The sequence below is a fragment of the Vulpes lagopus genome, chromosome 5, assembly GCF_018345385.1.
Source record: "Vulpes lagopus strain Blue_001 chromosome 5, ASM1834538v1, whole genome shotgun sequence".
NCBI classification, from domain to species: domain Eukaryota; kingdom Metazoa; phylum Chordata; class Mammalia; order Carnivora; family Canidae; genus Vulpes; species Vulpes lagopus.
Window position 1 is genome coordinate 115283153 of NC_054828.1, and position 27101 is coordinate 115310253.

Sequence of the window (27101 nt, forward strand, 5' to 3'; positions counted from 1 at the left end):
TTTATTTATTTATTTAGTGATAAACCTTTTAGGAAAAGAATTGTTTCATTGTAACTGGGCCTTAGATCTATCTGGATAAGTTCATCCAAATCATGACCCCAAATCAAGAGTCACATGCTCCTCTGAGTGACCCAGCCAGGTGCCCCCAAATTGTATTTTTCTTCATTAAGACAGCTACAAACTATAGAAGTTCGTGTCCTATGTGGCTGGTATATTTATCAGTTGACCATTTGTTTTTCCCCTGCGTTTGTTCTTAGGCAGTGACTAGTGCCTGAGGAATGTTATATATGTATATATACATGTATCCTACCTTAAGGGGTGAGGGTGGGGAGCTTGTGAGCTGTCACCTTGTGTTTTGCCCTCAGCTTGCCTTTTGCTCTCTCATCAGGTTTAATAGCCCCAGTCATAGCCTCGCTTTCTCAGTTTAGGACCATTCAAACAAACACAGAAACAAAACAAGGAGGAAGTACACAAATCCTTTTTATCCTAATTTGCATGACATACACCTCTTCAGGACACTTTATATACAACTGAAAACCAGCCTCTTTCTGTAGGAAAACTGTTTATTCTCTTGAGTGATCTCATTCATAGCTAACTGATGCAGGAAAACCAGATCTGGTTCCATTATGCGGTCTCCACACCCATGAGGTGGGTTTTAAGTGGTGGGTGATTATGTTGTAATTTAATGTAACCGGCCTGTGCCTGCTTCCTGGAATCCGTACTTCTTTCCAAACAGAAAAATTACCTCCATTCTCAGTGCTGGATGAAGTTTTGTTGAAGGACCGGGCAATCGGATGGCCAGAAAGCTCTTAGTTGATGCAGCTTGGGTATTTTTATAGGATTTTTCTTGAGCCTTCTATTTTTCTTACTGCAGCAAACACGGAGAACTTATGCCCAATGAACACGAGGTGCTCTATTGCTTACGTACCACGAATTTTGGTGAAATTAATTTCTACTCTACTGGAGAGCTTTTCACATGGTCTTAATCTTTGAAAGTTAAATCACAAATGTTGTATTTTGTGTTCAGCTTTTCTTTTTTTCTTTTTTAAAGATTTACTTCTTTATTTACTCATGAGAGACAGAGAGACGGAGAGAGGCAGAGACACAGGCAGAGGGAGAAGCAGGCTCCATGCAGGGAGCCGGACGTGGGACTCCGTCCGTACCCGGGATCACGACCTGAGCCAAGGCAGAGGCTCAATCGCGGAGCCACCCAGGCGTCCCTCAGCTTTTTGTATTCTTAATTCTTGCAGGGGTGCGGGTGCCAGTGATAAACCTTTTGGGGAAAGAATTGTTTCATTGTAACTGGGCCTTAGATCTATCTGGATAAGGTCATAGAAAACCAGCCTTTCTTGCTTTGTTTACGGACGCAGGGGTTCTTCTAGCGTTTCTTCTTTCCTGAACTTCTCATGTGCCAAAAGCTGCACGGATCTGTTTTGCCACAGTCTCACTTTTACAGCCACGCAAAGTGCGAGTCAAGTTCGGTGTCCGGCCTCAGGTACCTATGGGACTCCAGCTGGGGTCACCGCGCCCTGGTCCTCCCCGGCCCCCGTCTATCTTCCGCCTTTGCCGGTCGTTCCTTGCTGCATCCGGACCATCGGGGCGACGCCGGGGCGGCTACGGCCCTCGAGCTGGGCAGGGCGTGAGCGGCGCCGAGTCCAGCGCGGCGCCCCAGCCCGTCCCGGTGCCCTTTCTGGCTATTCCCATCCCCCTCCCGGCCGCCCGGCCAGACCTGGAAACCATAGAGAGCTCGCACAGCCCAGAGCGTCCCTCCCCCGCTCCCCCGGCCGCCGAGCGCTGACGCCGCGCCGCTGGGCGGGGCCTATGGAGGGGCCGCCGGAGAGGCGGGGGAAGCGGCCCGGAGGAGGGCTGGCCGGCCCTGCAGCGCCCCGCAGCGGCCGCGGCCGGAAGCGGTCTCGTCGGCCCTGCGGCGCTGGGTCCCTGACGCACGGAGCTCGAGAGCGAGAACGAGAGAGAAAGGGGCAGAAATGGCGGCTCCGCTCGGCTCCCGCTGAGGAGGGCGAAGCCGGTGGAGGGTCTGAGCTGCCGGCCGGGGCACCGCTCCCGCTTCCCGCGTTCCGCCTTCTCGCGCCTGCTTGTCTTCCTCTGCCCGACTCTCGCCTGTCGTCGGCGGCGCTGCGCAGAGTCCGGGTGGGCTCGCGTCTCCCGGCCCGGCTCCGCTGGCCCTGCCTGCCCGGCCGGCGCCGGCCTTCCTCGGCTCCCCGGGCGCGGCGGCGCGGGGCGGACCGCGTCCCCCGGCCGCACCATGGTGAACACCCGGAAGAGCTCTCTGCGTCTCCTCGGGTCCAAGTCGCCCGGGCCCGGGCCTGGGCCTGGGGCCGGAGCGGAGCCTGGGGCGACCGGAGGCAGCAGCCATTTCATCTCGTCTCGGACCCGCTCCTCCAAGACCCGCGCCGCCAGCTGCCCGGGCGCCAAGGCCGGGGGAAGCGGCGGCGCCGGCGGCGCTCTGGAGGAGGCCCGGGTAAGAGCGCGGCGGCGGGGGCCGGGGCCGGGGCCGGGGCCGGGGCCGGGGCGGCGGGGGCCGGCGGGGGCCGGCGCGGCCGCCGGGGCTTTGTCTGGCCGGGTCGGGGCGGGCAGCCTGCGGCGCGGACCGCTCGGGCGGCCGGAGCCGGGTGTGCGGGCGCGGGCGCGGCGGCCGCGGCTCCCGGCCGGGCAGGGCTGCGCCGCCGTGCTGCTCCGGCTCTTTTGTGTGGAGAGCAGGACCGGGGTCTTGGGGAGAGGGCTGGGGCGGGGGCGTCGGGGACGTCCGAGCGGCCGGCGTCCCGCGTCCTCGCCCGGCCTCGGAGGGGAGCGGTAGGAGCCGGAGCGAAGGGCCGGGGCGGCCGCAGGGGCCCGGGCGGGGAAGCCAAAGTTTCCCGCGGTGTCAGACCCTCCCCGCGAGCGTGTCAGCTGCCGCCGCTGTCTAACTCCTGCTCACTCTCCGAGTGTTTGGGGGTGGTGCGAGTTGGTGAGGCAGCGAGCGCAGAGCTCCGGTTGGCGGCCGGGCAGGAACGCTGAGAGAAAGTTTGTGGCTGCTCCGACACCAAACTTTAGGAACACAAATCAGCGCTGCCGCTTCCCCAGGCAGGGGAGGTGGAGCGGGACCCCGTGGCCGCGGGACGCGGCCGCTGGCCCGCGGGGGTTCCCGCCGGGGTTCCCGCCGGGGTTCCCGCCGGCACCGAGAGCCTTCCGGCCGCCACGGGGGCTCGTCCCGCGTCCGGGCTGTCCCCGCCGCCCTGCAAGTGCCTGGTCGCTCGGACGTCCGCGTTTCTGGTACGGGAATGGTCTAGAAAAGGTGAATTCGCCCACCATCGTCACCCGACCGCACGCGTGACGTTCGAACAAGGCTGTGTGATTTAGTTATTTTAAAAAAAGCGGTTGGTTGAAAGACCTTGACCTTTTATTATAAAACTCCAAGCTAAGCGCTTGTTTTGTCGCTTTAGGGGAATTGATCTAAGTTCGTGTGAGGAGGTTGGTTACGAATCCAGAAAAGAGTAATGCCTCTGTCTTGGCAAGAGGCTAATTTACGGAGAGTAATTTGGCCGGTAATTGCTAGTCATTTAAAATGCCCTTTTGAATCCACACCATTTTGTTATTCTTGCGGGAGAACAATATTTTATTTTGTATGGGGTCTACAAGATTATGGCTTGTGTGTGTGCTTTTTCTATCTCCTACTGTTCTGACGCTAATCAGAATGCACTGACGCAAATCATATATTTTACTGCCCTGTCCTGAAATCTGTATGTTGTATCTTTGAAAATATATTTGGCTTTTATTTTGCCAAAAGTCTGGTAAGTATTTGTAAAACTGTCTGGTTAGTAGACTATTTTGGGGGCTAACAGATCTCTTAGGTTCGAATAAGAAAGCTAAATCTGAAAGTTGTACAAACTGTTTAGAATAATTGCCCTGAAAACTTGGCTTTTTCTTCTATAAATTATTCCAAATGCGTACAGGCTTTTTGACTTTCTGAAGCTAACATATATTTTAAAATTAAAGTAAATTTAAGAAAGGTCTTCTACACCTAAGTACAAATAAAATGTTTAGAGTATAAGCATTTAATTGTAGTATAATAGTATGAATGCCTGCTCTATTAGAGCAGTGTCAGTTCATCCGAAGCAATTAGCTCATCTGTCACTGATCAGTTTGTGGTCCCATTTTTGAGTTCATGGATATCATGCTGTCCTTACCCCCTGAGGAATAAGGTGAAGTAATTTGTCAAGCAGCTGTTATGGAGATGTTAAAAGGCAAGGAATCAATAATCTAATGTAGAAATGCATGTTTGGTAGCTTCTAAATTGCTTGAGGAATGAAAGATACTAGAGGTTTTTCTAGAAGGATACTAATGAAACTTTGTTTCAAGTTCCTTTTAAAAATGCTTTAAAAGGCCGTAAATAACAGGCTAATGAAAATTTATATGTTTTTCACTTTTAAGAAGACTTGTCTTCTGGCTGTGGTAGATGATAGATCTAATGGCTTTCTCTGAAAAATTTGAGATTTACTAATCCTATGATTGGTCCTTTAAAAGGGGATAAGTTTATAATTCAGAATTTGTTAAGTTTATGGGACTGCATATTTATGAACCAATTTCTGTATATTTCTTTGTGAATATTCCTAAAGTGAGTTTATTTGAGTCTAGTAAGATCTTTTTAAGTTCCTTTTGTGAATGACAAGAATTTAGTCTCTTTGGTGTATCTAAAGGCACTTTTTCTTTGGGTTTTTAGACCTTTGTTAGTGTCTGTAAAAACTTACTTAATGGAAAATGGTTTGTGCTCTTGCTTTAGGAGACCCTTATTTTTGTAGGAAGAAATTTATTTTTCTTTATAAGATACATAGTTGAGGAAGTCCTCCTTTTTCTTCTTTTGTGTTACATTCTTCACTTTGCACTTGATGCTGATTTCTACCCCTCTCCAAGCCTCCCAGGATTCTTTTTTTTTTTTTTTTTTTAAATTTCATGAACTGTGTTTATAGAGTTTTTCATTTGCTTTAAAAAGCCATAAGACCATGAGCTGTGCTTATAATTTTGCCTTTTCCCCAAGTATGTGTAGAATGGGGAAATAAACATATGATGCATTCTGTAGGTTATTGCAATGATTTTCTTGTGCTCACACTTTTTAAATGTCAAGCTGACTTATGCAGTTAGTTGTAATTACTCTCATATCTGGCTTTTTTTTGTTTAGTATGTATGAAGTTTGACCTCTTTTAGGTCAGTTAATCTGATGATCAGTAATTAGCATTTGCTCCACTGAAGAGTCACTCTCAGCAAACAAACTAATATTGTATTCACAGAATTGGAAAGCAGTTTTTGAAAAATATTTCAGCTTTTTTTTTTTTTAAACTTCTGCTAGGCCTGTTTGCTTCATCACTAGCTTTTTGTACTTTTTGAGAAGGTTATATAATACTTTGAGTCCATATCTTAGTGGAGAGGGTTAAAATAAGTATATTGAGTAACTTTATAGGTAAACTTGCTTTATCTTAATTTCACCAAAAAAAATCTGTGAATCTTATAATATGCTCTTTTATCACTTTGTACTTATTCTTTTCCAATACTCATGTATTTACCAACATAATACAAGTAGAGTAGCGAGGAAGTTGATGGTTCAACATAGAAAAGGAGTCTGAGAGCAAAATGCAATAATGTATTTAACTCTCAGATGAGTAGGGAAAAGTACAAGTTCTTCAGAGTAGAGCAAGTTTTTCCTTATATGTATCAAGGTCTTGAATAATGTGTTAAAGTGTGTCCCCTGTCACAGTTTTGAACCAGAGAAGCTCTGTGGTGGCCAACTGAAAATGCAACTTAAATTCAATTACTGGCCATTTCTGTAGTCTGGATATTCAGACTTGCAGTTTTTAAGGTCACAGATTAAACTGACAACACCTGTAGAAGTGAGTGCATATTAATTAATGCTTTAAACCATTTTCCCTGGTCAGTACTCTTTGTAATCATTCTTTGGTAAGTCCCTGATTACTTGTCTCCTAAATACCTAATTATAGATAAACCTATAGCCTCTGGAAACCAGCTGGACAGGTGGTAGGATTACTACTTGTTAGGAGAACTATGGACCAAACCAAGTGGCTTCACCTGAATGGAGAGTACCCCCATCTCTTCAACGATCCACTTCAGAAAAGTGCTGTGCTGTATTACTTTGAATTGTATATTTGGGATTTCTTTTACACAATGAAATTTCGTTTGTGTGCACGGCTGAGTTGATTTCTTGATATTTGGGTTCTTGGTCTTTTATTGGACATGTTTAATATTTGTTATGCCTCTGCTGTGGGAGGACTTTGTGAAAAATGAGTCATTGAGTAAAAGGCATTTGGGACTTTTGGATTAAAAACTTCTATGAAAGTACGAAGGGGGGAAAAAAACCCATACATAAAATGTTGTATCTAAATATGAGCTAGACAGTTTTACAGAGGTACATTGTGTGTGGCTTACGCCAAATGATAGAAAAATTAGTTACTAGGCTGTAACTTGTATTGTTAGATACTTTGAGTATATATATGCTGCAAGATTCTAAACTTCAGATGCTTTTGAGCTCTAAGTATTGTACGATTTTGTTTTCACTTTTAGATTGTATTCTAGTTTTATTTGGAGGTAGAATATATACCTTTGGTTAAAATTTTTCTCCCTTGGGGATGCCTGGCTGGCTCAGTTGGGGGAGAGCATATAACTCTTGATGTCGGGGTCATAAATTCAAGCCCCATGTTGGAGGTAGAACTTACTTAAAGAAATTCTTTCCTAGACTTTTTTTTTTTTTTTATTGGAATAGCCTATAACCTCCGCGAAGGTAGGCACTATATCTTATTTTTGCCCAATTGCTATATTCCTAGGGCTCTTTTGACACAGCATCTGACACGGAGAAGATGCGTAATATCTGTTAATGAATAGCATATTAAGGAGCCAGTTATTATTTTTAAAATATTTTATTTATTCATGAAAGACACAGAAAGAGAGAGAGGCAGAGACACAGGCAGAGGGAGAAGCAGGCTCCATGCAGGGAGCCCGATGCGGGACTCGATCCCAGGACTCTGGGGATCATGACCTAAGCTGAAGGCAGACAGGCAGACGCTTAACTGCTGAGCCACCCAGGCGTCCCGAGGAGCCAATTATTTTCTGAAAATAATGATGACTGGACTTTGAGAATAGAAGATTAAAAAAACAAAACACAGTCCCTACCTCTAGGGGTGTTACATATGAACAAGACAAGTCAGTTCAAAGTAAGGGCTAAATGAATGACGTAGATTCTCAATGGAATGAGTTCTAATTCTTTACTCAATTTTTTTTTTAAAGATTTTATTTATTTATTCATGAGAGACACAGAGAGAGGTAGAGACACAGGCAGAAGGGGAAGCAGGCTCCACACCGGGAGCCTGAGGTGGGACTGGATCCGTGGACTCCAGGATCATGCCCTGAGCCCAAAGCAGAAGCTCAACTGCTGAGCCACTCATGTGTCCCCTTTTACTCAGTGTTTGGAGTAGAAATCTTTGATGTTCTTTAAAGATGAGATGGTCATTTACAGCTGTATCCTGAGTGCCTACAGTATTGTCTGCCAAACGTAGTACTCAGTAAATAATTTTTGAGTGAATGAATGGAGCGTATGCTTTATTTTAAATTACTTTCAGGTTGATGATCTTCATAGTCATTGCATTTTGCTCTTCTGCCCATTGGTGGTATCCTAATAAGGAGAAGTGTAAACTAGGGTTTATTTAACATCTCATGCTAGGTGTTTAATGCCATCTCATTTAATCCCTGCAACCCTGTAAGACAGATGATGGTACCCTCCCATTTTACAGTTGAGGAAACAAGTTGTCAAAGAGGCTAAAATGGCCTATGGAAGACCAAATAGCTAATAAGTAATAAGTAGATTCAATATTGAAATCTAATTCTGTCTTTTCTATTTGTAAATCTTACTGTCTCATCTGTATTTATCCCTACTTTTTGATGTTTTTCAAACAGTACTTTTTTTTTTTTTAATTTTTATTTATTTATGATAGGCACACAGGGAGAGAGAGAGAGAGAGAGGCAGAGACACAGGCGGAGGGAGAAGCAGGCTCCATGCACTGGAGCCCGATGTGGGATTCGATCCCGGGTCTCCAGGATCACGCCCTGGGCCAAAGGCAGGCGCCAAACTGCTGCGCCACCCAGGGATCCCCCCTTTTTTTTTTTTTAAACTTATTTTTTTATTTTTTTATTTTTTAAATTTTTTTCTTTTAATTTTTATTTATTTATGATAGTCACAGAGAGAGAGAGAGAGAGAGAGGCAGAGACACAGGCGGAGGGAGAAGCAGGCTCCATGCACTGGAGCCCGATGTGGGATTCGATCCCGGGTCTCCAGGATCACGCCCTGGGCCAAAGGCAGGCGCCAAACCGCTGCGCCACCCAGGGATCCCCCTTTTTTTTTTTTTTTAATTTATTTTTTATTTTTTTATTTTTTAAATTTTTTTCTTTTAATTTTTATTTATTTATGATAGTCACAGAGAGAGAGAGAGAGAGGCAGAGACACAGGCAGAGGGAGAAGCAGGCTCCATGCACCGGGAGCCTGACGTGGGATTCGATCCCGGGTCTCCAGGATCGCGCCCTGGGCCAAAGGCAGGCGCCAAACCGCTGCGCCACCCAGGGATCCCTCAAACAGTACTTTCCACACATATCTGGAAAAGCAAAAAAGGTGGCTGTTATACAGTCAGGAAATACTCTATGAACTGTGTATAGACAGATTTTTACTAGACTATCTGGAGTTGTGTCTAGGATTGTATTGGGACTAAAAGTGGGAACAGTGGCCTGTAGGGATATGAAATACAGGATAGTGATTTTCAGTAATTGCTGCCTTATTTCAGGGGCTGGGTATAGGAAGAGGAGCAGACATGTTGTGGAGACATTTTGCAGTATTGTAAAGATGACTTGGGGAAAAAAAATCCGTATAAAGAGAGTAAGTCTGGGGCATTGTGATCTACAGTAGAGGTGTACTTGTGCTGCCATCTTTCCCCTCTGCTTGGCGATATTTATCAGTGTGTACATTTTCTTTTATGCTCTGAGAACCTGTTTATTTTGGGGGTAGATAAGTGTTTTCCATTTGAAAAAATGTCTTACGCTTTAAACCTCTTGAAAAGGCATTATATAGCATTTATAAATGAAAATAAATACTAATGAATTAAACACACTTAGCATTATTAGTTTGTGTCTGTATTCTAGGACCCAAATTAGAATCTCTGAACTGTGGTGTTTCACGTCCCCATAAAATGATATGTTCTCTGATCTTAGTAGACAGGAACTAGGAGAAAATGCAACCTAACTTTGGTGGTAAGGCTTGCTTGCTTATTCCTTTGTTCTTTCATTCAGTCAATAAATATTTATGAAGTTGTACTATATTAAAATGTAAGTGCACTGTGGGCAAACATTTTTGTCTCTTTGGTTCACTGTTACAGGATCCATGTTGCAAAAAGTCAGGGAGGCATCATTCACACTGCAGTCTATGTGAATTGCGCCCCCTGGAATTGTGCATTACAGTCTTTTTGTGGTATATGCTGCAGTTTACATCCTCATACAATGTCCTTTGAGGACTTGATATAGGAATTTCTTTGAGCTACACAGGAGTGAAATAGAGTATACGTGTACTTAAATACTACTTGACATTTGCTGTTCAGGTCTCTACTTTTAGGAGTAGTTTATCGCAGTGCCTGTATCCCCAGACACCTGCCAGTATTTGGCAATAACTAGCTTTTTTTTTTTTTTTTTAAGATTTATTTATTATTTATTTATTTATTTATTTATTTATTTATTTATTTATTTATGAATGACAGAGAGAGAGAGGCAGAGGGAGAAGCAGACTCCACGTCGGGAGTCTGACGTGGGACTTGATCCCGGGACTCCAGGATCACGACCTGGGCCAAAGTCAGGCACTAAACTGCTGAGCCACCCAGGGATCCCCAATACCTAGCTTTTTAATTGCTTTTCTTTGGTTATGAATTTTGTGAACAATTCTTTTTTAAAGATTTTATTTATTCATGAGAGACAGAGAGAGAGGGAGAGGGAGGCAGAGACACAGGCAGAAAGAGAAGCAGGCTCCCCATGCAGGGAGTCAGATGTGGGACTCTATCCGGGGACTCCAGGATCTTGTCCTGGGCCAAAGGCAGACGCCCTACTGCTAAACCACCCAGGTGTCCCTTATGAACAACTCTTTATGTCCATAGTAGTTTTTTTTGGTTTATCTCTAAAGTGCTGTTAATATTTTTTGCTCATTTTTTCCCTCTTTTCTGCTGAAGTTATTTTTTCTTGTTTTCAGTGGCTTTTAGTCTTGTGCCATAGTAAGGGATACTATTTATGTCATGACCCTTTTCATAATATAATCTTTCCTCTTTAGATCTTTGGTTTATTTTATTCTAGACAACCTGTCCTTTGGGGTGCCACTTGATAATATGCCAAAGTTTCTGTATATGTTCTGCTCTGATCTCTCTATTCTTTTTTTTCTTGGCCTGTTTATTCTTGTGGCAGTACCACACAGTTTTCATGACTGTGGTTTAGAAGTATATCTTAATATCCTAAATGATAAGTTCCTCTTTTTTTTTTCCTCTTTTGTTTTTTTCAAAGTTGACTTAGATTTTCAAGGATCTTCATTCTTTTCATACACATTTTTAGTTAAGATTATGGAATTCCTCAAAAGATCCAGCTAGAACTTTAATTGGGAGAGTATTTGATGTATATGCTGCCAAAGTGAACATGGCAAAGTATTTGAATTCCTAGATTAATTTTCAGAGAATTGGCACCTTTGTAATAAATCCAAGAGCAAGGAACATCATTCAACATAACCTAGTTTGTATATTTCTCTTGTGGAATTTGATGCTTTCCTTGTGACCTAATATACTGTCAATTTTGGTAAGTGTTTTGTATGCTGTATTTTTATTTGTCACAAGAAAATATATGTGATGGAAAACATTAGGAGATGGAAATACTATAGTGTGGATTTATTGATTATTTGATACTTAAATCTCTTGTCTCATGTTAAGATTCTAATTTTTTTGTTGTTCAAATTCTCCTGTTTTGTGTGTGTATGTGTTTTTAAAGATTTGATTTATTTATTCATTAGAGACAGAGAGACAGAGAGAGAGAGAGAGAGAGAGAGAGGCAGAGACATAGGCAGAGAGAGCAGTAGGCTTCCCGCAGGGAGACCTAAGTGGGACTCCATCCTGGGACTCCAGCATCACGCCCTGGGCCTAGGGCAGATGCTCAACCGCAGAGCCACCCAGGTGTCTCTGTGTGTGTGTTTTATTTTTAAAGATTGATTGATTCATTAGAAATACTGAGAGAGAGAGAGAGGCAGAGGGAGAAGCAGGCTCCACGCAGGGAGCCCGACACTGGACTTGATCCCAGGTCTCCAGGATCACGCCCTGGGTCGAAGGTGGCGCTAAACTGCTGAGCCACTGGGATGCCCTGTGTGTGTGTTTTATTTTTTTTTAAATTTTATTTATTTATTTATGATAGTCACAGAGAGAGAGAGAGGAAGAGACACAGGCAGAGGGAGAAGCAGGCTCCATGCACCGGGAGCCCGACGTGGGATTCGATCCCGGGTCTCCAGGATCGCGCCCTGGGCCAAAGGCAGGCGCCAAACCGCTGCGCCACCCAGGGATCCCTGTGTATGTGTTTTAAATAAGTTCTATACCTAACCTGAGGCTTGAACTCATCATCCCAAGATCAAGAGTTACTCTACTGACTGAGCCAACCAGGAGCCCCTATATGTTTTAACCCCATGTATATATTTTTAAAGAGACTTACTTTATTTTATTATTATTTTTAAAGATTTTATTTATTCTCGAGAGACACACAGAGAGGGGCAGAGACTTAGGCAGAGGGAGAAGAGGCTCCCTATCGGGAGACTGATGTGGAAGTTGATCCCAGGACCCTGTGATCATGACCTGAGCCAAAGGCAGACACTCAATGACTGAGCCACGCAGGTGCCCCCCCGCCAAAGATTTTATTTATTTATTCTATGAGACTTTTTACATTAAAATTGTTTCTAATTTCCTTCCTGCTTTATTCTTGATTCATTTATTGTCTAGAAGTATATTGCTTACTTTTCCAAACAGTGGGCATTTATTTTCTTTCTATATATCTATTTATTTTTAAAAATATTTTATTCGAGAGAGAGAGAGAGAGAGAGAGAGAGAGAGAGGCAGAGACACAGGCAGAGCGAGAAGCAGGCTCCATGCAGGGAGCCCGATGTGGGACTTGATCCCTGGTCTCCAGGATCACGCACTGGGCTGAAGGCAGGCGCTAAACCGCAGAGCCACACAGGGATCCCTGTTATTTAGTTTAATACCACTGTGTTCAGAGAACATATTGCATAGGATTTCAGTCTCTTGAAATTTGTTCTGACTTATTTTTTCACCTTATTTATGGTTAGGTTTTTTTGGTAAATGTTCTGTGTGCTCTTGGAAAGAATGCGGATTCTGCAATTGGGGGTGCAGTGTTAGAAATAATGCCCAGTTGGTCATATTTATGAACCTTCTGCTGGTTTTTTTTTTTATTTACTTATTTTTATAGGGATGAGGAGAGAGAGAGAGAGAAATAATTGGGGAATGGGGAGAAGAATCTTAAGCAGGCTCCACTCCCACTGCAGGAGCTTGTCTCAGAGTTTGACCTTATGACAGTGAGGGCAGCCCCCGTGGCGCAGCGGTTTAGCGCCGCCTGAAGCCTGGGTTGTGATCCTGGAGACCCAGGATCGAGTCCCACGTCAGGCTCCCTGCATGCTTCTCCCTCTGCCTGTGTCTCTGCCCCCCTCTCTCTCTCTCTCTCTCTCTCTGTCTCTCATGAATAAGTAAATAAAATTCTTAAAAAAAAAAAAAAAAAGAAACTTTATGACAGTGAGATGATGACTTGAGCTGAAATCAAGAGTTGGACCCTTAACCTACCAAGCTACTACCTTGGCTTACCTCTTTTAATGCTCCATCTTCCTTCCTATGCTATATTGTCTAGAATTTTAGTTCTGACTTTTTAAAATTTATTTTTATTTTTATTTATTTTAATTTTTTATTTATTTTAATTTTAATTTTTTAAATTTTTATAAAGATTTTATTTATTTATTCATGATAGACACAGGGGGAGAGAGAGGCAGAGACACAGGCAGAGGGAGAAGCAGGCTCCGTGCAGGGAGCCCGATGTGGGACTCAATCCCGGGACTCCAGGATCGTGCCCTGGGCCAAAGGCAGGCGCTAAACTGCTGAGCCACCCAGGGATCCCCTAGTTCTGATTTTTTAATGGATGTAAGTACTTTGTCTTTTTCTTTAATTTTGAGTTTTTTCCAGTAGCAGTAAATTTTTCTAAGATATCAATTATCTTTTTATATTTTATATTATCATCTTTTATTTCTTGTCTTTGTGAATACTTCCTCCAAGAATATTTTCAGTTTGGGGCTTTTTGTGACAAACTTTCTGTGGTATTAGACAGCTGAAAATATTTTCATTATGCTCTGTCATTTAAATTTTTTTTTTTTTAATTATTTATGATAGTCACAGAGAGAGAGAGAGAGAGAGAAAGAGGCAGAGACACAGGCAGAGGGAGAAGCAGGCTCCATGCACCGGGATCCCGACGTGGGATTCGATCCCGGGTCTCCAGGATCGCGCCCTGGGCCAAAGACAGGCGCTAAACCGCTGCGCCACCCAGGGATCCCATGCTCTGTCATTTAAATAAAAAAACTGGGGGAAGGCAGCCTGGTGGCTTAGCACCGCCTTCAGCTCAGCTCGGGATCCTGGAGACTTGGGATGGAGTCCCATATCCAGCTCCCTGCATGGGGCATGATTTTCCCTCTGCCTGTGTCTCTGCCCCCCCCCCCCCCCTCTCTCTCTCTCTCTGTGTCTCATGAATAAATAAGTAGAATCTTAAAAAAAAAAAATTGGGGGTTGCCTGGTGGCTCAACGGTTGAGTATCTGTCTTTGACTCAGGGCGTGATCCCAGGATCTGGGATCCCAGTCCTATATCGGACGGACTCCCTGAGAGGAGCCTGCTTCTCCCTCTGCCTATGTCTCTGCCTCTCTCATGAATAAATAAATAAATAAAATGTTTAAAAAAAATAAATTGGCTGAATACAAAATTCTAGGTCCAGTACTTAAAAAATACTGCTTTATTGTCATCTTGTCTCTAGTGTTACTCTTGAAGTTTGATGTTGGTCTAATTCTCTTCTTTTTTGTAGATGTTCTTCCTCTTTTGAAGCTTACAGATCTTTTTTTTGTCTGTGCATAAATTTTGCTAATTTTAGGCGTGGTCTTTTCCTTCACCTTTTTCTTCTTTGGCAGTCTTAGCATCTTAGCTCTTTTAGTCTTCGGTTTTTCATCTTTATTTATTTATTTTTTTGGTTTTTCATCTTTTTAAGATTGTTAACTTATTTCTTTTTATTTTATTTTTTAAATACATTTTTTTTAAAATTTTTATTTATTTTTGATAGTCACAGAGAGAGAGAGGCAGACAGAGACGCAGGCAGAGGGAGAAGCAGGCTCCATGCACTGGGGAGCCCGATGTGGGATTCGATCCCGGGTCTCCGGGATCGCGCCCTGGGCCAAAGGCAGGCACCAAACCGCTGCGCCACCCAGGGATCCCTATTTTTTAAATACATTTTTTAAGTAATATCCATATCTAAAGTGGGGCTCAAACTCATGACTCTGAGATCATGAGTTCATGCTCTTCTCATGAGCCATCCAGGCTCTGAATTGTCCTGAATTGCAGGCTCTGAATCTGTCCCTGAATTGATTGATAATTAAGCAAACTGGTTTTGAGCACTTTTGATCCCTCACTGGAGCAATTTACCTACAGTTACTTGAATAAACAAGAAACTTAGTTACTTTTTTTTTTTTTTTTTAAAGATTTTGTTTATTTACTCTTGAGAGACACACACACACACACAGAGGCAGAGACATAAACAAAGGGAGAAACAGGCTCCATGCAGGGAGCCCGATGTGGGACTCGATTCCGGGGCTCCAGGGTCATGTCCTGGGCCGAAGGGAGGAGCCCAATCACTGAGCCACCCAGGCACCTGAAACTTAGTTACTTAAGCTACTTGGTACTTATTGTGGCTGACCCCTGTTGACCATTTTGGTGTCCATATTGTTAAGAGGCCTATTTGGGAGAAAGCCTTGAAGTTGCTTGATAAAAGTTCATTTCCTTTACAACTGTTAACACCTTTTAACTAGAGCATACTCCAGTGCTCACACTCAGGATGAGTGTTGTGGTTGTGTACATGATTGTGCAAGTTAAGGGAAGCTACTTTTGAAAAACCAAACTCCATTGCAGAGCTATACTTCCTTTTTAATCAATGACACATAATATAAATTTTAAATGTATATATAGAAACAGGAAGAGCTCATTAACAGATGTGCACAAATGAGATGGCAGCACAAATTTATGAACTGGTGAGTGGATTCTATGTTAAAAATTTGAAAATAATTTAAAATTTAGAATTTTAATTTTTTAGTTTTTACCATTCTAATTCAATTTCCAAATTTATTAGATGGGAGAATTGAAGGGAAGTGATAGTTGCTCAAGGGCATACAATTATTTAGAAGCAGCAGTTCAAATGCAAATGAAAACTCCCTCCCTCCCTCCCTCCCTCCCTCCCTTCCTTTTTCTTAAAATTTTATTTATTGATCCCGGGTCTCCAGGATCACACCCTGGGCTGAAGGCATAGCAGCTAAACCGCTGAGCCACCTGGGCTGCCGCCGCCTTCTTCTTTTTTTTTTTTTATAGTAAATCTCTACATTCCAATTTGGGGCTTGAACTCACGACCCTGAGCTCAAGAGTTGCATACTCTTCTGCCTGAACTAGCCAGGTGCCCCAGGAAATTTTGTTTTTAAAAATTCTTAGTATCTTTAATTGAGTAATTCTGTGTGTCAGACACTGAAGATACAGGAATACACAAGATTCTTGACCTTAGCTCTTTGCAAAGTATTTTATTTTTATTTAAAAATTATGAGGGGTGCCTGGGTGGCTCAGTCAGTTAAGCATCTGACTTCAGGTCATGATTTCAGGGTCCTGGGATTGATCCCCGCATCAGGCTCTGTACTCAGGCAGGAGTCTGCTTCTCTCCCACTTCCCCTGTCCTTCCCCCTACTCGTTCTCTCTCTCTCAAAACATTTAAGAATAAAAAAATACAATCCTTAAAAATATTACAAAAGTACTTCTTTTTTTTTTATTATTTTTTTTTACAAAAGTACTTCAAACAACATGGAAGTGCACAGAAAAAAATAAGACCTGCCCCTCCTCCCCTAATTCCTCCAGTTCATTCTTCCTAGCAGTAACCACTGTTAAACCTGGTATACATTGGGGGCACTTTGGGTGGCTCAGTGGGTGAGCACATCTGCCTTTGGCTCGGGTCATGATCTTGGGGTCCTGGGATTGAGCCTGCATCGGGCTCCCTGCTCAGTGGGGAGTCTACTACTTTCTCTCTGCTGCTCTTGCCCTGCTTGTGCTCTCTTTCTCTGTCAAATGAATAAATAAAATCATTAAAAAGGGTATTCATCCTTCCAGACCATTCACATGTATGTATGGGTAATTTATATGTGTATCATTTTATTTTATTTTATTTATCCATGAGACAGAGAGAGGCAGAGACACAGGCAGAGGGAGAAGCAGGCTCCATGCAGGGAGCCCAATGAGGGATTCGATCCTGGGGCCCCGGGATCCTATCCTGAGCCAAAGGTAGGCACTCAACCATTGAGCCACATGGGCGTCCCTATATGTGTATCTTTTGAACAAATGGAATTATAACCTATATAGTATTTATGACAGTAAATTATGTGTCATGTATTTTTTTTTTTGTATTAGTCTTTTCTTGATGACTTTCTAATATTTTGTTGTATCATACCATCACTTAGGTAAACATTCCCTATTGGTACACAGGTTGTCATCAGGTTTTTTTCTTTGTCATCAGGTTTTTATTATTTTTTAAAATTGGTTAATTTTTTAAAAAGATTTTATTTATTCATGAGAGACTCACAGAGAGAGGCAGAGACACGGGAAGGGGGAGGAGCAGGCTCCATGCAGGAAGCCCCATGAGGAACATGATCCTGGGACTCTGGGATCACGCCCTGAGCCAAAGAAGTCAGACTCTCAACACTGAGCCACCCAGACGTCCTTTTTTTTTTTTTTTTTTTTAAAAGACTTTACTTATTTATTAGAGACACAGAGAGGCAGAGACATAGAGGGAGAAGGTTTTTAATATTATAAAATAGCAGAAAATGATTATTTTTCATAGGTGAAGTTGGAATTATGGAGTCAAAGGTGTATATGTATTTTTAATTTTTATAGGTTTTTCCAGATTGTTCTTTAAACATTTTGGTTAAATCAGTTTGCACCCCATTCGTCAACGGTCTCAGAATTACTAAGTTTTTACATATCTTTTTTGGTGGCTGATTAAGGACTTAGGCTTTAACCTTCTTGAAGAGCAGAGACTATCTTGTCATCAAGTATCTTTAGAATCTAACACAATAGATGCTTAATAAGTTTTGTTTATGAAAGGAATGAATCACTGAAGAGAATTTAATAAGCTTATGGAGTTATATTAATTCTACAAAGCCAAGCAAGTACCCTTACTTGAGACTGTATCCACTGTTAGGGTGTAGGTGTAATATTTGTTCTTCTATGCCCTCACCTGGTTCTTGTAAACAATATTATGAGGTGAATAGTAGTTTTTAATTACAGTGGTAATGCTGCTATATAAAACTGGTCCTGTCCAATATTTACGTCTGTGGCATTTTTCTGTACCTATGTCTTTTTCTCATTTTAAGTATCTAGTTAGATTAAAAATTATTTTTCAGGAAGAAAAATGTATCCTAAATTAGACTTTTTTTTTTATAATTTCTCAGTTTATTTCTATAACATTTCTTTGTATATTCTTTTCATATATTCATTCTTATTTAGAAATCTTAAACAAGTAAGCCATTGCTCTTGGGATATTTGAGTAAAATTCAGGATCTTTTGTGTGCCTGAAGTTTCAGACTTTGGAATAGCATTGGCTCTAAACAAATAAATCGTAGTGTGAGTTTTGTTTTCTGCAGTCATGGTAACTGCTGAAAGAAAAAGAAAGTGCTTTTCTAAGCTTTTTCATGAAAGCAGTACTTATTAAAAAAAAAAAGGTTGAAAAAAGGACTGTCTTATATAGGAAGTGGGAAAATATTGATTGTACTTATATACTTTTTTGATCCAACCTTGGGTGATAATGTTCCTATTTTGTTTATTTTTTGTCTCTTTGAGGATCTTTTTCTCATGAGTTATCTTACTCTTTAAAGTTTTATTTTACTCTCTTTTATGCTTTATTTACAAGAAACCCGGTCATCTTAACTTTTATTTTTAATTTTTTTTGTTTTTATTTTTTTTTTAAAGATTTTATTTATTCATGAGAGACACAGAGAGAGGGAGGCAGAGACATAGGCAGAGGGAGAAGCAGGCTCCATGCGGGAGCCGAATGTGGGACTTGATCCCGGGTCTCCAGGATCACGCCCTGGGTGGAAGGCTGGCGCTAAACCGCTGAGCCACCCAGGCATCCCCTTTATTTATTTTTTTAAAAGACTGTTTGAGAGAGAGAAAGAGAGGGGCAGAGGGAAGGGGAAAGAGAAATCTCAAGCCAACTCTACATGAGCATAAAGCCTGATATGGGGCTCCATCCTACGACCCTGAAATTGCAACTTGAGCCAAAACCAAGAGTCTAATGCTTAAAGGACTGTGCCACTCAGAGGCCCCTTTATCTTATATTTTAAGAAAAGTCTTGGTGTGCCTGGCTGGCTCAGTTCATAGAGCATGTACTCTTGATCTTAGGGTCATGAATTTGACTTTTTTTTTTTTTTTTTTTAAAGAGGGGTCATGAATTTGAGCTCCACATTGGGAGTGGAGCTTTTTTAAAGAAAAAAATAAGGGAGGGGCATTAAAAAAATAAAAAAGATTCTTCCCTGACTTCTTTGACTTTTTAACCTCTTTAGATTGTTTTTCTTTTTCTTTTCTTCTTTTTTAAGATTTTGGATTTTTTTTTCTATAGATTTTGTTTATTTATGAGAGAGAGAGAGACAGGCAGAGGAAGAAGCAGGCTCTATGCAGGGAGCCCAACGTGGGACTCGATCCCAGGTCTCCAGGATCACACCCTGGGCCCAAGGTGGTGCTAAACCACTGAGCCACCCAGGCTGCCCTGTTTCATTTCTTTCTTCACACTGACACTTCCTGTAAGAATCTCTGTGACCCAGCAATTACGCTATGAGGGATTTATCCCAAAAATACAAATGTAGTGACCCTAGGATCCCTGGGTGGCGCAGCGGTTTGGCGCCTGCCTTTGGCCCAGGGCGCGATCCTGGAGACCCGGGATCGAATCCCACATCAGGCTCCCGGTGCATGGAGCCTGCTTCTCCCTCCGCCTGTGTCTCTGCCTCTCTCTCTCTCTCTCTATCATAAAAAAAAAAAAAAAAAAAAAAAAAAAAAGTAGTGACCCAAATACCGTGCTGTATTTATAGCAGCAATGTCCACAATAGCCAAATTATGGAAAGAGCCCAAATGTCCATCGACAAATGAATGGATAAAGAAGATGTGGTGCATTTACACACACACACAGACACACACACACACACACACACACAGACACACACACACACAGACACATAGTATATTACTCAGCCATAAAAAAAGAAATCTTACTATTTGCAATGACATGGATGGAACTAGAGGGTATTTTATACTAAGCGAAATAAGTCAGTCAGAGAAAGACAATTATCATATTTCATGTGGAATTTAAGAAGCAAAACAGGATTATAGGGGAAGGGAGGGAAAAATAAGAGAAAATCAGAGGGAGACAAACCATAAGAGACTCTTAATCAATCATAGGAAACAAACTGAGGGTTGCTGGAGGGGAGAGGGTAGGGAGATGGGTTAGCTGGGTGATGTAATGAGCATTGGGTATTATAAAAGACTGATGAATCACTGAATCTACCTCTGAAACTAATAATACATTATATGTTAATTAATTTAATTTAAATAAAATAATAAAAAGGGTATAGTTCCATAGTCCTCACCTGTACCTTCTCATTGCTGAATTCTTTAGCGATTTCTCTCCTGCATTTCACAAAGGTTGCCCTATCAGAAGTTATAGTGGTGTTCTAAATTCCAATCCACAGGTTTATTACCTTTTTCCCATTTAGTCTTTTTGAAAGAAACTTCCACTCCCTGTTTTAGTGAGACACTGTATTTCTCTCTATTTTGTACAAGATCCTATCTGCTCTTTGATTGAATATAGGCATTTTTTAAGAATTATACTTGTTTTTTCATTTTATATATTATGTATGATCCTTCTTTGTACATTTTTAAAAAGATTTTATTTATTTGAGAGAGTGCGTGCCTGCATGCATGCACACAAGTTGGGGGAGGTAGAGGGAGGGAGAGAAGCAGACTCTCTGTTGAGTATGGAGCCAGATGTGAGGTTCCCCGATCTTGATCCCAGTACCCTGAGATTACGATCTGAGCTGAAGTCAGACCCTTAACCAACCCAGGTGCCCCTGACCTATGATCCCTCTATTATAATGTCATATCTATGTCTAGTCCTCACCTCACTCTATCTCAGAGCTGCATTTCCCACAGTCTGATAGACATCTCCCTACATTTCTGGCTAGAATTCTAAACCCAACTTTCTTTCTTTCTTTCTTTCTTTCTTTCTTTTTTTTTTTTTTTAAGATTTTATTTATTCATGAGAGATACAGAGAGGGAGAGAGAGAAACAGATACACAGGTAGAGGGAGAAGCAGGCTTCATGCAGGGAGCCCGATGTGGGACCCCATCCCCCCATCCCGGGACTCCAGGATCACTCCCTGGGCCAAAGGCAGGCGCTAAACCGCTGAGCCACCCAGGGATCCCCCCAACTTTTTTCTTAAGGTTTTTTTATTTTTTTATTTTTTTATTCAGAGAGATGTAGAAACACAGGCAGAGGGAGAAGCAGGCTCCATGCAGGGAGCCCATCCTGGGACTCAGTCTCAGATCCCCGGATCACGCCCCGAGCCAAAGGCAGATGATCAACCACTGAGCCACCCAGGCATCCCTAAACCTAACTTTTGAAATTAGAATTCACCATTACACTTCTTCCTTTAACATCTGTCTCCTGGCTTCCCTCCACATCCACTAAAAAATGACAACCCCTTTTTTTAAAAAAAATTTTTATTTATTCATGAGAGACACAGAGAGAGACAGAGAGACAGACACAGGCAAAGGGAGAAGCAGGCTCCATGCAGGAAGCCTGATGTGGAACTCGATCCAGGGACTCCAGGATCACGCCCTAGGCCGAAGGTAGCGCTAAACCACTGAGCCACCTGAGCTGCCCGACAACCACTTTTAAACCTGTAGTTACTGTGCTTATTTGAATGCTGGTGTCACTAATTTCTTAGTAATTCTGCTTCCTGGAATCAATATCTTATTTTTGACTTCCACTTCCATGCAGACTTCCAGTTCTGCATGAGGCCATCGTGAAGCCTTGAATTAGTCTCATGGTCTGTTAATTCAACCATCTCCTTGACTTTCTCATTTTTTAATGTCATACTTGCATAAGTTCTTTTTGTCTTTACTTTAAAATCTAAGTTCTAGGGCAGCCCTGGTGGTGCTGTGGTTTGGCGCCGCCTGCAGCCCAGGGCGTGGTCCTGGAGACCTTGGATCGAGTCCCATGTCAGGCTCTCTGTATGATGCCTGCTTCTCCCTCTGCCTGTGTCTCTGCCCGCCCCCCCCCCCCCCCCCCGTCTCTGTGAATAAATAAATAAAATATTTAAAAAAATAAATAAAATCCAAGTTCTAGATTTCTGACAAATTCTGATCTGAGCAGGAAGTCTTTCCTAAGAAGTAGAGCAGCATAAATTGTTTTCTGCTTCATTATTCTAAAGTTCTTTTGCCTGTTTTTTGAGATTTGTGGTAGAATAATGGCCAGTATTTATAGTAGCTGATGAGTATGGCTTAAGAGACTCTAAGACTCAAGGAGAAAATGATTTTTGCTAACTGAAAAAATTATATTTAAGATGAGAATTTGGAGTAAAAAGTCATTTAGGTGGGAATGATTTTGTTTTCATTGTACTTTTATTTTCTTGAGCATTTGGCACTGTAACATTTCTCTTGGAAGTTACCTCGTCTTTGAATCATGTTCCTCTGACCATTCTTTGTGCTCCATTATCATGTTTTTACAAAATAAAGTCTGCATCATTTATGATGTCTTTGTTCATCTCTACTAGCAGTTTCATTGTTTTTGTTTTAAACAAATTGTATACTTCCATTATGGGACTTACTATAATGTGCCATATAGCATCATCGTGACTATCAACCCAGTAGATTGTGTGTTGAGTTCAAGTAGGTCTTAATCCTTTTAACCATTGTCCTACACGTCTTTTTATTTTTTTTTTAAGAATTTATGTATTTATTCGTGAGAGACATGGAGAGACAGAGGCAGACACACAGGCAGAGGGAGAAGCAGGCTCCATGCAGGGAGCCTGATGGTGGGACTCGATCCCAGCACTCCAGGATCACGCCCTGGGCTGAAGGCAGCGCTAAACCACTGAGCCACCCAGGTGTCTCTGTCCTACAAGTCTTTTTTTGTTTTTGTTTTTGTTTTTGTTTTTGTTTTTGTTTTTGTTTTTTTGTTTTTTTGTCCTACAAGTCTTAAGTACACATCGGGTCCTCAGTAAATGTTTGCTAAATGAAATTATTCCTTTAGTCTGAGATGCCTTTCTTACTCATGGATTGTAATCACTGACACAAATTGCTAAATGACTATGGGTAGATTGTGTAATCTCTCTTAAGTATCTTTGTTCTGAAACTGGCAACGCCTTCCCTCAAAGAGTTAGGTTATAATTAACTAGTAAAAAACTTTGAAGATGAAAAAGTTAAAGTTGATCGTTAAGATCATCCTATTAAAGGCAAACTGTTAGTATCAGGTTTGCAGGTAGAAGCTTTCCCAGGGGTACCTGGGTGAATCAGCAGCTGAGTGCTTGCCTTTGGCCCTGGGGCATGATCCTGAGTCCCAGGATCCAGTCCCACATCAGGCTCCCTGGAGCCTGCTTCTCTCTCTGCCTGTGTCTCTGCTTTTCTCTCTGTCTCTCAGAAATTAATAAACACAAATATTTAAAAATAAAAAATAAAAAAATAATAAAAGCTTTCCCAAAGCTTGAAGTTAATTAAATGGTGTTGAAGTATAGTTAATTTGTATGTATTTACATTTTGGTTATTTACTTATTCTGAGATCTCTGTCATAGAGCCAGGTTCAAAATGAAACCCCACCATGATAAGGAAAACCGCAATAGAATAATGCAGCAATTGGGATGATGTGCTTCACATACTTAAATTGTATTATATGCTAGAAGTTCTCAAACTTTTGGGTTCTAAGAATCATTTGGAGCCCCTTGTTAAAAAAATTCGAGAGATCCTAGTTAGGGTTATGTTTCTTTAAATGAGATCAGATGATTTCTGAATCAGGTAGTATGTAGGTAATGATTTTGAGAGACACTACTGAATGGAACTGAAAAAAGCTAATATGAGAGAATGAGTAGTAAATAAGCCTATAAATTTGGGGCTGGCTCAGTTGCAAGTACATGATTTTTTTTTTTTTTTTAAGATTTTATTTATTTACTCATGAGAGACACAGAAAGAGAGAGAGGCAGAGACATAGGCAGAGGGAGAAGCAGGTTCCATGCAGGGAACCTGATGTGGGACTTGATCCCGGCACTCCAAGATCACGCCCTGGGCAGAAGGGAGGTGCTCAACCACTGAGCCACCCAGGCGTCCCAAGATAAGGGTCTTGAAGGGTAAGTGGTAGGATTTGATTAGGAGTAATGCCTGCTGGGACTGTCTAAATTGGTGAAGTAGTTCACAGGTATCTTTCTGTATTCACAACATACCTTAGTTTAGAACACATGACATTGCTTCCTCAGTGACTACTTGTTGAATTTGTTATTAAATAATGCTTTTCAGACACTTATGTGCACAGGAATCAAATTTTTTTCTGATTGGAAAGTCTGGGATGGAGCACATTTGGAGTGACAAAGGTAGAGTAATCAAGTCCTGGATGAGTGGTTGCATTAGATGACCTTTAGGACACTCTTTAACCTTAGTATTTTTAGAAATGTCTAAGGTGGAATGTTTGAGAAAATAGAACTGTTGTATATTAGGAATGGCAGGACCTAATTTTTTTCCCCACTCTGGTTTTGTCATAATTGTTAGCCATGTGATGTTGGGCTAGTTAATATACTCCATTAAAGGGTGAGGGTTGGAGAAGGAAAGAGGCTGAGGAAGTGAAATAGTAATTTTAAGATTTATTATTAGAAAGAGCGTGAGTGAGTAGGAGGAGGGACAGAGGGAGAGGGGGAGACAAGCACACTCCCCACTGAGTGCAGAGCCTGATGCAGCTTGATCCCACGACTCTGAGATCACGATCTGAGTCAAAATCCAGTTGGTTCCCCAAAATAGTGCATTTTAAAAAAGCACTCATTTGTTAACTACAGTAAGCATGTTTATTGATAAGGGCTATTACATGATTCCATTGCATCTTAAATAGTTTTTCCTTCTTTACTGAGTATAGTTTGGAAGTAGCTAACCAGTTTTTCTTGGTAATTTAAACTGTATAATAAGTGGTGCTGTATGTTACACAACTAATAGGTTTATTTTCCTTAATTATAGATAGTCCTATGTGTGAATATCTGTTAATTTTTCCCTTTCTGTCATTTAGTATGAATGTGGCTTGTGGCTCTTGTAGCTCCTGGCAAATTGTATTACACCACAAAATCAGAAATTGGTCTTTTTGTAAAAAAAAAAGTCTTTCAGTAAGTGAGTGTTAAATCTATAGGTTATATTTGAATATCTTTAAACATCTATAGTATTACAAGTTTTTTTAAAATGTAAGCCCTAAGTACAACATGGAGCTTGAACTCAAGACCCTGAGATCAAGAGTTCCATGCTCTAGCAGCCGAGCTAGCCCGGCACTGCTATTACGAGTATTTTTTAAGTTTGTTTGTTAATGGCTACACTTTGGTTATTTGTGAATGTACTTGTCTTGCTTTGGGAGATATGATTTAGAAGTGTGCATTTATGAAAAGGGTAGTTCTTATATTTTTTTTAAATTTGTAACATAAAAGGAAATAAAACCATATATTTATATGGTAACATATTAAAAATGGTCATACATACCTTTGAAATACTGATCTATCATGTCAAAAAAGTATTAGCATATGAATTAAATCATCTCTAAAGTAAAGGTGATCTTTCCTCTGCCCTCTTACCCACTTTCCCAATATCCAAGGAATTGAGTGGTGAAGAGGAAAGCTGCTGTGTGGACAATGACCTTGCTGTAGTCTGAGAACATGTGGCTGGGGAGAGAATAATGGAAATGTGATGGATGGAGGTCTCTGATTGAGAAATTGGTTAAACAAATTATTCTTTGAAAAAGCAAATAAATAAATATATTGAAGATAATAGAAGCCAGGTTCCTCCCTGAGAAGAGCTTACAAACGTAAAAGGGGAAAGTCTAGCAAGAAACTTAAGATGTGGAATTAGAATTAGAAGCCTTAGTGTGCATACATATGTTACTCATGGACAGATAAAGAAATAGGTATAGATGTGTAGGTTTATATATATATTTATAGTCATATACTTTCTAGCTCTCTATGCTGAGAGGATTCAATAACAGTGAAACCCCACTAACGAGTAGAGCAATGGCGGAGACCGAGGCAGACACCCGGCTGCTGATCACCAAGCCGCAGAACCTCAATGATGCCTACGGGCCGCCTAGTAACTTCCTCGAGATCGATGTGAGCAACCCGCAGCCGGTGGGGGTCAGCTGGGGCCGCTTCACCACCTGCAAAATCAGGGTCAAGACAAATCTCCCGGGCAGCCCCGGTGGCTCTGCGGTGGCTCTGCGGTTTAGCGCCGCCTTTGGCCCGGGCGTGATCCTGGAGAACCGGGATCGAGTCCCATGTCGGGCTCCCTGCGTGGAGCCTGCTTCTCCCTCTGCCTGTGTCTCTGCCTCTCTCTCTCTCTGTTTCTCTATGAATGAATAAATAAAATCTTAAAAAAAAAAGAGACAAATCTCCCTATTTTCAAGCTGAAGGAATCTACTGTTAGAAGAAGATACAGTGACTTTGAATGGCTGTGAAGTGAGTTAGAAAGAGAGAGCAAGGTTGTAGTTCCCCCTCTCCCTGGAAAAGCCTTTTTGCGTCAGCTTCCTTTTAGAGGAGATGATGGAATATTTGATGACAATTTTATTGAAGAAAGGAAGCAAGGAGGGGTAGCCCGGGTGGCTCAGTGGTTTAGTGCCTGTCTTCGGCCCAGGGCGTGATCCTGGAGACCTGGGATCGAGTCCCACATTGGGCTCCCTGCATGGAGCCTGCTTCTCCCTCTGCCTGTGTCTCTGCCTCTCTTTCTCTCTGTGTCTCTTATGAATAAATAAATAAAAATCTTAAAAAAAATAAAAATTAAAAAAGAAAGGAAGCAAGGGCTGGAGCAGTTTATAAACAAGGTCGCTGGTCATACTCTGGCACAGAATGAACGTTGTCTTCGCATGTTTTTACAGGACGAAATTATAGATAAAAGCTATACACCGTCTAAAATAAGACATGCCTGAAATTTGGTGAGAAGGGGCGCAAAAAAAATTTTTTTCCATGACCGTTAATGATTCATATGCACCAGTGAAGAAGTTCTAACTTTTAGCATGCTGCACAGAAATTGGTATAACATGCCTTCAGTATACTAACATTCATATGCTCAGTTTTGTTTTGTTTTGGCAGTTGACAAGTTAATTTGCTTTAGTGAAAATCCCTCATTCACCCTTTCTCTATGAATAGCTCTTCCTTGCTGTTTTAATGTGGTACACACTATAGCCTCGCAGACCTGTTACTCCAGTATAATCTGCAGTGTCCTAACTAAAGTTACTGACGTGGTCTTATCTGCACAGTTTTTATGTCCTGTTTGCTTCTTGAATCTGATTAGCTAGAATATTTCTCTTGCTCCTTTTTAATATGTGATGTCACTTGACCTAATTTATGTGTAGAAGCACTACACCATTGGTTTCCAGTACCCTATGTGTAAGATACACACTTATGTGCAGAAAGTATCTCCCTTCAGGCTTATAATACC

At 41.8% G+C, this 27101-nt stretch overlaps 2 protein-coding genes across 3 annotated transcripts in view; both read left to right on the forward strand.

The window, feature by feature from the left end:
* Positions 1–1951: 1951 nt before the first annotated feature.
* Positions 1952–27101, forward strand: part of ATAD2B (ATPase family AAA domain containing 2B) — a 155889-nt gene continuing 130739 nt past the window's right edge. For both annotated transcript variants that reach the window (XM_041755482.1, XM_041755484.1), the window contains exon 1: positions 1952–2479. In XM_041755482.1, coding sequence (XP_041611416.1) covers positions 2264–2479 — 216 coding nt within the window. In that variant the 5' untranslated portion in view covers positions 1952–2263. The remainder of the gene's footprint in view (positions 2480–27101) is intronic.
* On the forward strand, positions 25547–26605 carry LOC121491074 (sorting nexin-3-like). The gene is made up of 3 exons (XM_041755485.1): positions 25547–25837; positions 26140–26253; positions 26458–26605. The coding sequence occupies exons 1-3, from the start codon at positions 25634–25636 to the stop codon at positions 26587–26589; spliced, it is 450 nt and encodes a 149-aa protein (XP_041611419.1). The 5' UTR covers positions 25547–25633; the 3' UTR covers positions 26590–26605.